The sequence below is a fragment of the Geotrypetes seraphini genome, chromosome 14 (assembly GCF_902459505.1).
Source record: "Geotrypetes seraphini chromosome 14, aGeoSer1.1, whole genome shotgun sequence".
Taxonomy (NCBI): domain Eukaryota; kingdom Metazoa; phylum Chordata; class Amphibia; order Gymnophiona; family Dermophiidae; genus Geotrypetes; species Geotrypetes seraphini.
The window spans coordinates 44744931-44760441 of record NC_047097.1 but is presented as its reverse complement, the minus strand read 5'-3'; the positions used below and the strand labels follow the sequence as shown (position 1 = coordinate 44760441).

The 15511-nt window shown below is 40.5% G+C and overlaps 1 protein-coding gene across 1 annotated transcript in view; it reads right to left on the bottom strand.

The window, feature by feature from the left end:
• Positions 1–15511, bottom strand: part of MYO1E (myosin IE) — a 395564-nt gene that overhangs the window by 175684 nt on the left and 204369 nt on the right. Inside the window, 1 exon segment of the mRNA XM_033920720.1 lies at positions 8531–8618. Coding sequence (XP_033776611.1) covers positions 8531–8618 — 88 coding nt within the window.

Here is a 15511-nt window from a genome sequence, read left to right as displayed (position 1 = left end):
GCAGCAAACTACCAAAATCAATTTTAGGTTTTATGTCAATACATGTAATTTTTTTTAAATCACTGGGCAGAATTGTGGCAAGATGGCGGCGGCATGACGCTGTGAGAGCTGGAGCTCTGCCCTTCCTTGCTTTCTTACTAGTACATTTATTACTAGCATATATCCTTCAAAATTTAACTTTAATATGCCTCATAGTAAGCGCAAGGGCATTCTCCGAGCAGACCCCACTAAGCCCGGGCAATTGCAGATGGACTGGTTTCTCACGAGCTCACCGGTCGTTTTTGGAGGGGGAAACTTACCCGCTGTTGCACCGACGGATGGAGACGCCGGAGCCATGGGATTTGAGACATCACTCTCCCCCAGGCTACCACCGAATCCGGCGCAGGACTGCGAGGAGCGCGAGATTGCTGAGAACCTGAGCAGTTCAATGCTGTCCTGCGGTGGGGGTGACCACGCAGCCCAGGACGCCGAGTCAACATCGATTTTAGGAGCGGAGGGAACCGACTCCTCAGAAGTAACTCTGAACAACATTTGGAAAGTGCTTCAGAGGCTCGAAGCTGCAGCTACTAAATCAGCAGACGATACTTCTAAAGTTGTGAGTAAACTTGACGATTTGTCTAATTTAGTTCAAAATAACCAATTAGAAACAACGAGGAAATTTGACCAAGTAAATAAAGAAATATCCTCATTACAAGCTATTTCAGCCAATATGATTAAGGACAGAACTGTTATTCAGAACAAAATAGAGCAACTGGAAAACTTCAATAGAAGATTGAATTTAAGGGTATTAAATTTTCCTAAACTTTCTGTTTCTTCACCAATTGAAGTTTTCAAAAGATACCTTATGGAAAATCTTAAAATTCCTCAAGAACTGATTCCACCTATAAATAAGATATACTATCTTCCTAGAAGACCAGAAAACAATACTGACAAACAGTTGGATAAACCACAGGAATTGGACTTAAAAGATATTACTGGGATATTAGAAACTTCACAGGAAGAGATTCAGTACCGTGGTACTCTCTTAGTTTCACTGGTCTTTGAACAAGACTTAAATATGATTATGAAAACTTTTTTTCGTTTCTCCCAGAATTTATTTTTGGGAGAAAAAATATGGATTTTTCCCGATGTTACAAAATCTACTCAGGAACGTAGGAAATTATTTTTAAATATGAGAGAAGAAACATTAAAATTGGGAGCTACCTTCTTGTTAAGCTATCCTTGTAAGTGTCTGATTCGATATGCTGGTACTAAATATGTTTACTTTATGCCGGAGCAGCTTCGTACCTTTCTGGACACTAAAAAGTTTACCTAAGTGTGATGGCTGTAATTTTATTTTTTGACTGGTTTGAATCATGTTAAGCCTTTTTCCTCTTAATTAGTTACATTGGTTGAGAACTCCCTTTCTCTTTACATCTTGCCCTGTTAGGAGGTTATTGTGGTCTAAGAAAGGATAATTTATTCACAACATTGAAATTATTGTTATTTCATTTTACTTTATGTTATTAAGAATTACTGGATTATGTTGTGTAACAAATGGATAATTTTCTTGTATGTATTTTCTCTGATTTGCTGTAACAAGAGGATTCTTGTGTTAAATTTTGAAATTTATAAATAAATAATTTTTAAAAAAACCTTGAATTTTGGCAAACATATAAATCATAAATCTGATTACCCGGCAATTTCCTGGGGTTTGTTAGTTTCATTCCTTAAATTGTTCAAATGAAAAACTGTGACTGCAAAACTCTAAGCTTAAATGAAGAACCCATGAAAAGTGCAGACCACCAATGTGCATTTAATTTTACATTACTACACTTAATGGAGGTAATCTGATAACTGGCTACATTAGTGAAAAATACAGTATATGCAGAATTTTCTAAGCAAGTTCATGGGTTCTTTTGTTTTGACAATTACCCCAGAAAAACTATGGTGCTCATTTTCAAAGCAGATGGACCTTATAAATGTATTTTGAGGCATCCATCTCCTATAAACATCGAAATCCCTGAAGTCAGCAATGGGGCATGTTGTGTTGTGTTTTGGATGGGACCTGCACCTAGGAAGTGATGTCAGAGAAAGTGCCGAAGACAACACGGGCAGTAAGTTGGTGATTGCTTGTGCCGAACTGAAAAAGGTACAGGGAAGGGTCACACGCATGGTGGTGGTGGGGGGAGGGGTGTACATCACTGCCTGCACCTGCGACCTCACTTTGAGTATTACGTTCAATACTAGTTGCCTTATCTCAAAAAAGATATAGCGGAACTAGAAAATATTCAAAGAAGAGCAACTAAGATGATAAAGGGGATGGAACTCTTCAGCTTGGAAAAGAGAAGACTGAGGGGAGATATGACTAAAGTCTACAAAATGTTGAGTGGTGTAGAAAGGGTACAAGTGGATCGATTTTTCACTCTGTCAAAAATTACAAAAGGACACTGGATGAAGTTACTGGGAAATACTTTTAAAACCAATAGGAGGAAATATATTTTTTCACTCAGAGAATAGCTCTGGAACACATTGCCAGAGGATGTGATAAGAGCAGATAGCATAGCTGGTTTTAAAAAAGGATTGGACAAGTTTCTGGAGGAAAAGTTATAGTCTGCCATTGAGAGAGACATGGGGGAAGCACTGCTTGTCCTGGATCGGTAGCATGGAATATTGCTGCTATTTGGGTTTTTGCCAGGTACTTGTGACCTGTATTGGCCACCATGGAGTTGAGATAGATGGACCACTGGTCTGACCCAGTAAGGCTATTCTTATGTTCTTATGCACCTATGGTAGGCAAATTTATAAAAGTCCAATTTTAAAGGTTAAGCAGAAGTAGCTTTGGAAATATCTTTCCTAAATTAAGAATCTGAAAAAGTGATTACATTACAGAAAACATCCAGATACATATTCTGCATTTCAAAAATAATAAAACCCACAATATTAATAACCTCAAGACAGGTTTTGCATCATTCTCATATTAAGGTAGTGTATATCTTTAAGCTCTTCAACGTCAGTTTAAAACTAATGAATTCCAAGAAATCTATACTTCTGCCTCATACATTTTTGGGGGGTTTAGAAAGTCCTATATTTAAGACTCTGCAAAATCATGCTCTGTGCTCTTGTCTTGGTCTGTCTCTTGAATAATTTCAAACCTATGTTAAAACTGATGTGCAGAAATAAGATAATAAGCAAGTAAACTGACCGACTCCTTTCTAGATTGCAAATATTAATTTATTTTATAACTTTAATTGTTTTCCACAGGCTAAACCACCATGAACATATTACAGTCAGAGCAATCAAACTCACCTGCATACTACTTCCCAACCCTTAATTGGATGGTCTGCAGATGACTCAGGCCCTATTTACTCACTAAAGGATTATGGATGTGTGCAGAGATATTTTTATTTATTATTATTTATGTTCAAATCTTTTTTTTTTTTTTTAAATATCATGTTTATTAAGACAAGAAACGCATGGACAGCCATTTACATTAATGGTACAGCGAGAAGGCAATACAGAAGATTAAGAAAACATATCAATGTGCCAATGTACCTGGGGAGCTGAGCCACAGATCATCAGGGCAATATGTCTACCCAAACAAATATATTATAAGCAGGTCAGGATCGTGAACAGAAACATAAGAATGCTCAAGTGGTGTAGTATGTAGTATGAAAATAATGCCCAACACCCCAGCTAAAATCAAACAGTTAGCTGTAAGGGAAAACAGTGAACCGTCCAGCATTCCTCGCTCAAAATTTCTAATTAGAGAAACTACAACATCAGCAACAAGGATCCCCAAACGATCCACCACAATCGTACATCATATATACCCCAGTCAAATCACACACACCTCCAATCACACCTCAAACAGCCTGACGTACATACTCTTATACGTCTTAGTGCGTTCTGGTGAGCTTGCGTCGCCTGAGCAAGAAAGAAATGGTACCCGAGAATGCAAGATTGAAATATACAACTATACAATTATTCAGTTGTAGACCTGCTTCATCCTACCCAAGAGAGGAATACATGATGTAAACATGAAAATACTGAGCATTATATGCAGAGTCATGATAGGCAGAGTCAAGATATACAGGGTCATGGGGGACGTACACAAACTCATACAATGTAGGAGCCTCTCCACTGACTGGCTATGCAATCCGAGCCAGGGATTCCCTCCAGAGGGAACAGTAGTGTTTCCAGTGGGGCTGGGGACGGGACGCATAGGTGTCCAATTCAAACCGTGCTTGAAGTTTCATCCTCGCTGTCCACATGCAATAGGTCGGAACCTCTGTGGCTGCCCAGAACTTTAAGATGAGTTGCTTGCCCACAAGGAGCGCGTGGAGGATGTATTTGTGGGCTGGAAACTCCAGTCCTTGTTGGTTGAACTCCGTGATATCTCCCAGCAATAGGGTGGGTGGATTCCAGGGTACGGCACGCTGCAAGACAGCCGCCAGGTGAAGCTGTACCTGACTCCAAAAGCGCAGTTTAGGGCAAGTGAAGAATGAATGAACATAGTCACCCTTGTGGGATGTACATTTAGTGCATGTGTCAGTACCCCACAAGCCCATATGATAGCCTCTAGCCCTGGTGAATGTTCAAATCTTTTTATTAGAAAACATAAGAGCAGAAAGCAGAACAAAGTCCATCCAAACCAAGATACAAGTACAATTTTATACAATCCTCCCCCAGCCCACCAATCCCATCTTTCCATCCCTTATGAAAAAAAAGGAAAAGTGCAAAGTATCTAGAGTAAGAGTAAACAACTAGAGTAGAAAATGAAGAGAAGCAAAACAGCAGCCCCCTCCCAAAAAAAAAAAAAAAAAAAAAAGATGGAAGTGAAGCAATCCAACAAAAGAAGAATATTACAAACCCCAGCCAAAAAGAACCGCTCTGTTCCACCAATCCTATACTAACCCTAGCCCTCCCCACCCATTCTCCCCCAGCAGGGGGAAGAATAGGAGAATAACCCAAGAGATGACCAGAAGGTCACAACCTTTTTCCCAGGGGCCTGTACTCTTGTGGCCCCTGGGTAACAGCCACAAACTCCTCCCCCTAAAAACAAGGCAGGCAGTATCCGATCACAAAGAACAGCCCGCTGTCCGCAGAACCCTCTAATAGATGGTATTCGTAATCAAACTAAGTCCTCTAGGTGGCAAGGAAGCCAAATAGGCCTGCCAAACAAGGAGAAATCATTTATGCCTGTTGCATATCCCACTGCTTCTTGGGCTTTATTTATTATTATTATTTATATAATGCCTATCAATAGAGGTTGTTTAAGTGATTTCAATAGAGGTACTCAAGCATTTTCCCTATCTGTCCTGGTGGGCTCACATTGGAGTAATGGAGGATTAAGTGATGTCCAGGGTCACAAGGAACAATGCAGGGCTTGAACTCACAATCTCAGGGTGCTGATGCTGTAGCCCTAACCACTAGGCCACACTATGACTGCTATGGATCATGATACTTCTAACACATTGTCTTTTAATATATGTCCTAATTTCCTCCCAGTGAGAGTCTATGTTTAGCTGCCTGGTTTCACCAGATGGTATCACATGCTCAGTTTATGGAGTTTATTTTAGAGGGCAGGGAAGAGGAGATGGGTTAAGGTTGGAGGACCAAAATGAGTCAGCTAATATTCATCTTCAATGCCAGCTATTTTATCCGGTTAGATACAATGTTCAATTGCACTCTAACTAGCTTGGTTTTATTTGAAAAATGTATTTTAACTTAGCCAACTACAGGAGAGGCAGAATAGCCTAATGGTTAGTACAGTGGGGTTGAGAACCCAGAGAATTGACTTTGATTCCCACCACAGCTCATTGTGATGCTGAGTAAATTTGTTAACCCCCCCCCCACCCCCACCCCCACCCCCACCCCCACCCCCATTGCCCTGGATACAAAAACTTATGAAAGAAAAGGAGATGGGATTTCACCTTTACCTATTCAGTCCAAGGTCAGATTATATTACAAGAGGTTGGGTCAGTTACCCAGGAAGTTACAATGGACAGTTTAGTTTGACATGGACATTCGATAGAGTTGATAGTACAGGTAGATCAGTACAGTTATTAATAAAATTAGGTCATAGTTACAAGTTCAAATAAGTCATCGTTGTGAATGTAATGCTAGTTTGAACAGATGTGCAGGATTTAAGGCAGCTGTTAATATATGTATTATATATTGTTTGATTTTTAAAAATTTTATGTATGGAAACTTCTTAGTTTTAGGCATTTTTTCATGCTTTAATGTTGTTGGAAGTATGAGATAACTTTAAACAAAGAGACAAGGTTTCTTACAATCTGGTACCCACATCTTCAAAGTTTTTCCCATATAGTCTGCAGTCTGGCTCTGAATGATCTACAGGTCCCTTTATATCAGTGGTCTCAAACACGTGGCCCAGGGGCCACATGCGGCCCGCCAGGTACTATTTTGAGGCCCTAGATATGTTTATCATAATCACAAAAGTAAAATAAAAGATTCTTGATCATATGTCTCTTTAGCTATAAATTACAATATTATTATTAAGACTTAGCCAAAAGGAAAGATTTATAAACTATAAAGAGTTTTACCTCACGCAAAATTGTCATTTCGTTAATAAGACATTAACTATTTTTTCTGAGGCCCTCCAAGTACCTACAAATCCAAAATGTAGCCCTGCAAAGGGTTTGAGTTTGAGACCACTGTTTATATGTATATTTGCATGTTGCTCATGGGTTGGGAGAGGGGCAAGTAAAATAAGAGGAAAGAATTGTGCGACAATTGGTTGTTAGTGGGAGATTATAAGAGTCCAAACCTCCAATTATAATATTTATTCTGCTAAGGAGAGAGCACATGGCCCATAGAGAACTGTTGTACATAACTGATGTTTGTAACGGTCTCCCCCAACCCCCCCCCCCAGTGTATCAATAAAACAGACTTGTCACAAACCTGTGCTGATATTGGTGGCTGCCGAATGCATATCAATCACACATCAGCCACAGTTTCATAATTGTGCGTACGTGAAAGATAGGCACTGGAAATATAGGCCAGGGTTTTCCAGGCCTATCTTTGCATGAATTGCAACTATGCACTGTAAGTACTTTAGAATGTCTAACGCCACTTTTGGCGTTGGCCATGCCTACTTTAGCATTTGGCAGTCTAAAGCACTTACATAGGCAGAATTCCATTCCCTTTTATTTAGGTGCTTCTACCTCGCCATTTTTCACCATTTATAACAGCTTTCTTCAATTAACTTAGGCACCAGTTTTAGAATTTCCCCTAAAGTGGTTTACATATTATATGTTGTTGCTGTTAGGTGCCATTGACTCGTGCTCGAGTCCCAACGACTTGATGAATTGCGGATCTAAAAAGAAATCAGTTTTGTGCTAGTCCAAAAAGGTCCTCCAGCATCATCCCCATGATTGTTTTCAACGTGTCCAGTCATCTGATTGCAGGTTGCTCTCTTTGCCTGGTTCCTTCAATCTTCCCAAACATGACGTCCTTCTCCAGTGATCTCTCTCTTCTGATGGTGTGACCAAAAAAAGACAGACAGTCATAACTTCATCATATGGGCTTCAAGTGAATCGATTTGTTAGTTCTTCTGGCAGTCCATGGCATGCCTAAAATCCTTCTCCAGCACCAAAGCTCAAACTATATACAGGGATTTATTTTGTATCGGGGAAATGGAGGGTTAGGTGACTTGCCCAGAATCACAAGAAGCTGCAGTGGGAAGGGATTGGGACTTATACATATACCACCTTTTTATAGTTATAGAACCACACTCAAAGTGGTTTACATATAGCTACCTCAAGCATTTTCCCTATCTGTCCCAGAAGGCTCACTCATAATAACATAAGAATTGTTGCTGCTGGGTCAGACCAGTGGTCCATTGTGCCCAGCAGTCCGCTCATGCGGCGGCCCTCTGGTCAACGACCAGCGCCCTAACTGAGACTAGACCTACCTGCATATGTTCCGGTTCAGCAGGAAGTTGTCTAACTTTGTCTTGAATCACTGGAGCATGTTTTTTCCTATGACAGACTCCGGAAGAGTGTTCCAGTTTTCTACCACTCACTGGGTGAAGAAGAACTTCCTTATGTTCGGATGGAATCTATCCACTTTCAATTTTCTATCTAATGTACCTGGGGCAGTGGAAGATTAAGTGACTTGCCCAGAGTCATAGAGCATGTGGTTTGAACCCACAACATCAGGGTGCTGAGCATGTAGCTCTAAGCACACCACACCTGCCTCTCCTCCAGGAATTGAATCCAGTTCCTTAGGCTACTGCATTAACAATTAGGCTACTCCTTAAACTGTTCGCCCATTAGTGGCAGAAAAAGTACCTGCATATAATAAATGTAAACTTTTTTGGTTGCACTGCAGAAATGCAGTATATCAACTCCATGACACTTCCCTTCCCTATAGAATACATGCCTATCATGTGCCTTATCTACATATATATAGGCACCTAGTTATATTATTATTCCATCACCATATAATTCAAGTAAGCAGAAACCTATGACATTTTGAGATTTAGAAAAATATACATCTGCTACCGTGATATGTATCAACTCACCTGAACCTTTGGGCCCCCTCCTGATATTTTAGAGATGTAACTCATTATATACTTAGCAGCCACAGTCTTTCCAGCACCACTTTCACCACTACAAAACAAAACCATGAACACAAACATACATCAATGAGATGGGGGTGTTATGATGAGAACATAATGAAATGGCATAAGCAGATTATTCCATAAACACATGAGATGGATGGGAGGTATTAAGCCCAATACTAAGCAGGACATCTGGGGAATAATTTGAATTGTCTAAGCTAATTGTTTCAAATTATTCACATATTCAGCAACACTGAATATATATACATAGTTAGATACGTATATACAATGACACAGCAAATACCAGTGGTCTAAACATACTCCCTAATTCTATAAAGTTGCATGCCCAAATTTGCAACTAGCACTTAAATTTGTATGCACAATTTATAGAATAAGGTTGGCTGCATGCGTAACTTAATTTAATTAGATACAAACTGCTGTTAATCAATTAGCTATAGTTGGTGTTAATTGGTGCTAACTGGCATTAATTGGTGGCTCTTAGTATTCAAAAGTTGCACGCTCAAATTCCAGAGCGTGCAATTATAAGGGCGAGGCAGACCTGAGAGGGGCATGACAGGCAGTTATGCATGCAGGTTATAAAATCTAATCTAATTTAATCTTCCATTTGTAAGTCTCAACATACATATACAGGCTCAAGGTGACAGATCAAAGAGGAAGGGGAAAAAAGGAGGGGAAGAGGACGGGGAGAGATAAGAGGAGGGACTTAGACGTAGGGGATGCTATACAGAAACTGAGATAGTTAGTTGTTAAAAAGGTGAGTCTTTAGTTTTTTTCTGAATCTAGTGTAGTTTGTCTTTTTCCTGATAGCTTCTGGTAGGTCATTCCAGATTTTTACACCCAGATAGGTTAGAATAGAGTGGAAAATTCATTTGTAGTGGAGGAATTTTGTGGATGGCAGGTTTAATTGGACTCTGTTAAAGATTCTTTTTGATGTCGACCAAACATTAAAGAATAATTGGATGAGAGGGGCTGCTGAGCTTCCATAAAAGATCTGGTGTAGGATACATGACAATTTGAAGATTATTTGGGATGATATTGGGAGCCAATGTAGTTGCCTGATGAAGGTTGTAATTGAGTCAAATTTCTTTAATTTGTAGATTAGTCTAATGGCTGTGTTCTGGATAAGTTGTAGTTTGTGGATAAGAGCGATGTTGATGCCAAGATAGGCGGAGTTGAAATAGTCCAGTTGGGGTTGGACCATTATCTGAACGATCAGAGCAAAGTGGTGTGGGTGGAAATATGGTCTTGTGAGTCGTAGTTGACGCATAGTGTAGATGGTTTTTTTCCGAAGGTTCCATTGTGAGAGTGTCGTCTAAGATGCAGTCTAGCACCTTGGTGGATTTTTCCATTATGAGAGTGATGCCTGATGAAAGAGTGAGGTTAGCTATGACATTCTGTTGTGCGGTGCGGAAGCCAATGGCTTTGGTCTTAGTGGCGTTCAGTTTCAACTTGTTATTCATTGCTCAGGTTTGAATTTTATCTATATTGTTTGAGATTTTTTTGGCAATATTGGTTATTAGTTATGGGGATGAGGAGGAGGATGTCGTTGGCATACGATAGTATAGTTCATCTTCCATTTTGATGTGGCCCAGTGAGCTCATGAATAAATTGAATAGGATTGGAGATAATGGGGTGCCTTGTGGGACACCACAGAATGCCTTCCAGGGGTTGGAGTATAATTCTTGCCTTTTGACCATGTATTTGCGATTTTGTAGGAAGTCTGCGAACCATTTCAGTACAATTCCCGTTATTCCGATTTCTGAGAGTTTGGTTAGTAGTAATTGGTGGTCCACTGAGTCGAAGGCTGCGGAGATATCAAATTGGAGTAAAATGGCATGATGACCCGAGCTTAGCAATTGTTTGATTTTAGTGATTAAAGTGATGAGGAGGAGCTCGGTGCTGTGCTGTTTTTGGAAGCCATATTGGGAAGTATGAAGACAGGAGTGTTGCTCTATGTATGAGGCTAGCTGCTTGCTGACGTGGGACTCGAGGATTTTAGTGAGGATCAGAATGCCAGCAATCGGTCTGTAGTTGGATGTTATGGAGAGGTCTGCTTGGGCTGTTTTTGGTATAGGGGTTAAGGCTATTTTACCCATTTTTTGGGGTAGGTGCCCTTGGTTCAAGGAACTATTTAGCAGGTTAGTGAGCCAGTTAATGATATGATGCGGAGCTGCTGAAAGAAGGTAAGGAGGTCAAGGGGACTGCTTCGTAAGGCTAGTTTTGATATTAGTCTATTGGTATCGGGGAAGGAAAGGTTAGTGAATGAGGACTAGATCTGGTCTGCATTTATGGGTTCAATGTATTCCATATAGTTGTGTTGAGACGAGTTTGATGAGGCTGTCTTGGCAACTTCCGATTGGACCAATTTGACTTTGTTGAGGAAGAAATCTGCAAGTTCTTGGGCTGAGATTTTGTTGGAGAAGGTTACAGATTCTGTGTTGGGAGGGGCTGTCAGTTGTCGTGCTAGGCGGAACAGTTTTTTGCTGTCGGTTGTGTTACCTCCTATTTTACTGACGTAGTAATTTTTCTGTTTTGGATTTGTTGTCCTTATATTTGTTTATGGCTGCTCTCCATTAGGTTCTGTGTTCTAGTGTCATGTTTTTCCTCCATTTCCTCTCTAGATGTCTGCATAGTTGTTTGTCTAGTCTTAAGGACTCCATAAACCAGGGCGAAGTTCGGTTTGATTTTGCAAGGGTAGAAGGGGGATACAGTATCTAGGATTTTGGCTATAATTTTGTTCCAGTTGGTTATCATTGAGGTGGTGTTGTTTGAGGGGGAAAGGAGTGATTTTGACACTATGTTCCAGAAGAGATCAGGTCTTGTTTTCCTGCAGACTAATCTAGCATCTTTGGAGTTCAGGTCTATGTCAGTTAGGTTTAGGTCTAATTCTAGGAGAAAGTGATCTGTCCACAGGACAGGAGACCATTTGGCCCTATTGACTATGTTAGGGGGAGAAGATGCAAATAGATCTAGGGTATGGCCTTTTTCATGGGTGGGGCCTGAGGGTATGATAGTGATTTGGCAGTCCTCAAGTAGAGTCTTGAGTTTAGTGACTTCTTTATTTTCTGTAGATTCAAGGGGTAGGTTGATATCACCAAGTATGATTAGGTTGTCATGTTAGCAAATGAGGTTTGTTATTTTCATCGTTTTTGTGATGAAGTCTGAGTTAGTGCTAGGGGGTCTATAGAGTAGGAGGATTCCGACATTCTTGTGTGCTCACTTTTGAGCTTGCAGGTGATGTATTCTAGGTCAGGTTGGGAGCTTGAGTCTGTTTCGGCAATGACGTATGAGTTTTTGTAGATTATCATCAGGCTGCCTACTCGTTTGAGTTTTCTGGGGAGATGAAGAATATTGTGACCCTGTGAGCAGAGATGTGAGAGTTCAGGGCTTTCGAGGTCTTTCAGCCATGTTTCTGTGATGAATGACAGAGCAATGTCATTGGATGTGATTAGGCCATTTAAGATGAAAAGCTTGTTTACCACTGATTGAGCGTTAGCGTATATGCAAGGGATGGTGATTTCATTTGGTTTTGTTGAGCATTTTGTAGGTAGTGGGTTGTTGAGGGGTTTAGGATTCATTTGTTTTCTGTGTTTTGTTGTGATTTTGTTTGTTCCAGAGTATAGGGAGGATTTGCCAAGGTTGTCCAATGTATTCTGTCGATTGGTTTTAGGGTTCTGGAGGATTGGGTCTTCATTGCTTGAAGTTCCAAAGGGGATTGATATTATTGTTGTGCAAGGCTGTGAGGGTGGTGAGGCATAGAAGAGGAAATATTGGAATAAGAGGGGGCTTCATCATGAGGGTAGGGTGAGTTACTGATTAGATGGGACTTAAGGCATTGTGTGACTCTTATAGCTTGTGATATTTGATACTCCGTAGGAGTGGGTTTGGTTGATGAAAGTAGTTGTGGATCCGGTGGTTTGTAAGGTGAGCGTGCAGCTGTGTTTGTACGGGTGTGTGTGTGAGTGTGTGGCTGTTTGGCATCTTTTGGTTTCGTATTTCTGTATTAAGTATTTTTTGTGGTTGTTCGTGATCTTGTCTTTTTGTTGTCTTTGTCTATATCTGCTGTTTGCTTGATTTGTCTGATTTTATTGATTGTTTTTGTTGTTTTAGTTGTCTGTTTTTGTTGTTTTGACTATTTGTTGTCTCTTTGTAGTTTTGTCTGTACTGTTGCATCTAACCTCTTTCAGGTTTGGACAAGTTCCTGGAGAAAATGTCCATAGTCTGCTATTGAGAAAGAAATGGAGAAAGCCATGGCTGTTTGGGGATTGCTACATTTTGGGATTCAGCCAAGTACTTGTGACCTGGATTGGGCACTGTTGGAAGCAGGATTGGGCTAGATAGATCATTGGTCTCACTCAGTATGACTATTTTTATGTCCTTATTTATACTATCCATCTGGTTATCTTCTCATGATCTCTGTGCCTTCATCTAAATCAATCTTTTCTTAGAGCTTTCAGCTCTATTAAATCTGGCGGCCATTACTGTCTCATTATTCTTTGTTTGGCTGACCAACTCAGCAAATTATTTGCTTCTATGTCCTCCAGTTGCTCAGGACTTGATCACTTTCTGCAGAAAGCTGCTGACATTCACTCTTCTAATCTTCTGTCTTCAACCACCATTACTACTGCTAATCATTTCTACAGTGGTTCTATGTGTATGCAGTACTTTATAGACACAGCCCTGTTCCATACAGCTTATAATCCACTCAAGACAGACAAACATAAATGACAAACAAGAGATTCTAGTAAAATATAAGATTAGCTAACATGTAAAAGTGACCTCAATAAGATGAGACTTTAGTCTTATCAGAGAGGGAGTATAATACACCAGCTCAAGAAGTCCGATCCAGGTAATTAGTGCAGCAAAGTTACAAAAGTAGAATCAGGATTAATGAATAGAAGAGAAGGGCACAGATGAATGGAAAAGTACTGTATAAGGAGAGAGAAGATTATATTACGTTAGTATTTGTGGATCACTAATATTCCCCATGAGGACCTATGCGATTTACAACAAAGAAACTGTTTATATCCAGAAGTTACATTATTACATTCAGTGCATGCATAGGGTTATGATCTTATGTGGGAATTTGGACATCACGATATGGGAAGCAAGGTATTATATTATGTGTTTGCTGTGTGGTAAGTCTTACCTGAGGAAGTAGGTTTATTTCTTCCAAAGGTGTCAGTTTGCTTGTGTTATGAATTTCATAAATAAGTAGGTTTTCAGGTCTTTTCAGAAGATTTTAATTGAGGGTGCGGTTCTTGAGTTGGGAGAGAATTCCACCATTTTGCTGCTAAGTATGGAGAGGTTGTTGGGTGTATTGTGTTATATTTAATGCCTCTGGGGTGGGGGAATCTCGGTCGTAGATGGTTGCTTATCAGATTATAGTTCTAAGGCCAGTACTAGGCAGACTTGCACGGTCTGTGTCTGTATATGGCCATTTGATGGAGGATGGGCTGGGGAGGGCTTCAATGGCTGTGAGGGTGTAGATGGGCTGGAGTAAGTCTTAACAGAGATTTTGGCAGTTGGAACCCAAGCACAGTACCGGGTAGAGCTTTGGATTCTTGCCCAGAAATAGCTAAGAAGAAAAAAATTAAAAATTTAAATTGAATCAGGTTGGGCAGACTGGATGGACCATTCGGGTCTTTATCTGCCGTCATCTACTACGTTACTATGTTCTGCCAGGTAATCAGGGGATTCACTATGTAAGATTAGGAAGATTGGTATGCATAGTTAAAGAGACATCTTGTTTTAATGAGGAGCCAATGTAGTTTGAGGTATAGAGGTGCTCCTTTCTCATATTTGTTGCTGAAAATATTTGCCTGGATGCTATGTTCTGGAGAGTTTGTAATTTTTTTTGCGTATATCTGTTTTGCGGCCTACATAGAGTCTGTTACAATAGTCTGAGATAGTACTAGTGATTAGATTAGGAGCCAGTAGGTTTCTCTTTCAAAGCAGTGACATATCCATTTCAGTTTTTTCAGTGTCATATTCTCTTAGTTAAAAATATTATCCCTAGGATTCTCAGCTCCAATTCCAGTTTTAGTCGGGTATTGTTGAGTAAGTTGATTATCTATGCTGGTGATTCTTGGTGGACTTGAAAGCAGATATTTTGTTTTGTCTTAGTTTAATTTTAATTTCAAGTTGTTTGTCCATTCCTTGACTAGGTTCATGGCTTTGCTTACTTACTGCTAGATGCACTAAAGCAGGGGTATCCAATGTCGGTCCTCAAGGGCCGCAATCCAGTCGGGTTTTCAGGATTTCCCCAATGAATATGCATTGAAAGCAGTGCATGCAAATAGATCTCATGCATATTCATTGGGGAAATCCTGAAAACCCGACTGGACTGCGGCCCTCGAGGACCGACATTGGACACCCCTGCACTAAAGTCATCGATCGTCGCTAAACTTGTTTTCATAGCTTTAGTGATGATCGCTTTTACTGACCCGATTCACAAAACTGCTCACTGCGTGTTTTTCCCCTTGATCGCCCATTTTCCGATCCGGCCATGCAAATTAGCTTAACCCCATGCAAAGTAGCCAAGCGATTGATTCACTAACATTGCTTGGCTATGCAACCCCCCACAAAAAAAACCCCAGGGGTTTTAGCGATAGGAAAAAACTGTCAGGTCTGCTTGTTCTTTTTCAATGGCGCAGATATTTTGTGTGTGTGAAAAAAGTCCCCCACTACCGATGATGGCCTTCCACGATGAACGTGGCACCGGGAATCCCCCTCCCCTACAAGAGAAAATTTGCAGGAGGGATGCCTATTCCTTCCTATTATGCCAATCCCACCCCTCAACACAAGAGAAAATTGAAAGGAGGAATGCCCACTCCCTCCTGCCAACGAAGTCCCCCCCCCGAACCATCTCCTACACTGCCCCTTCCTCCCCCAAAAAGAAACAGCAGGAGGGATGCCAAC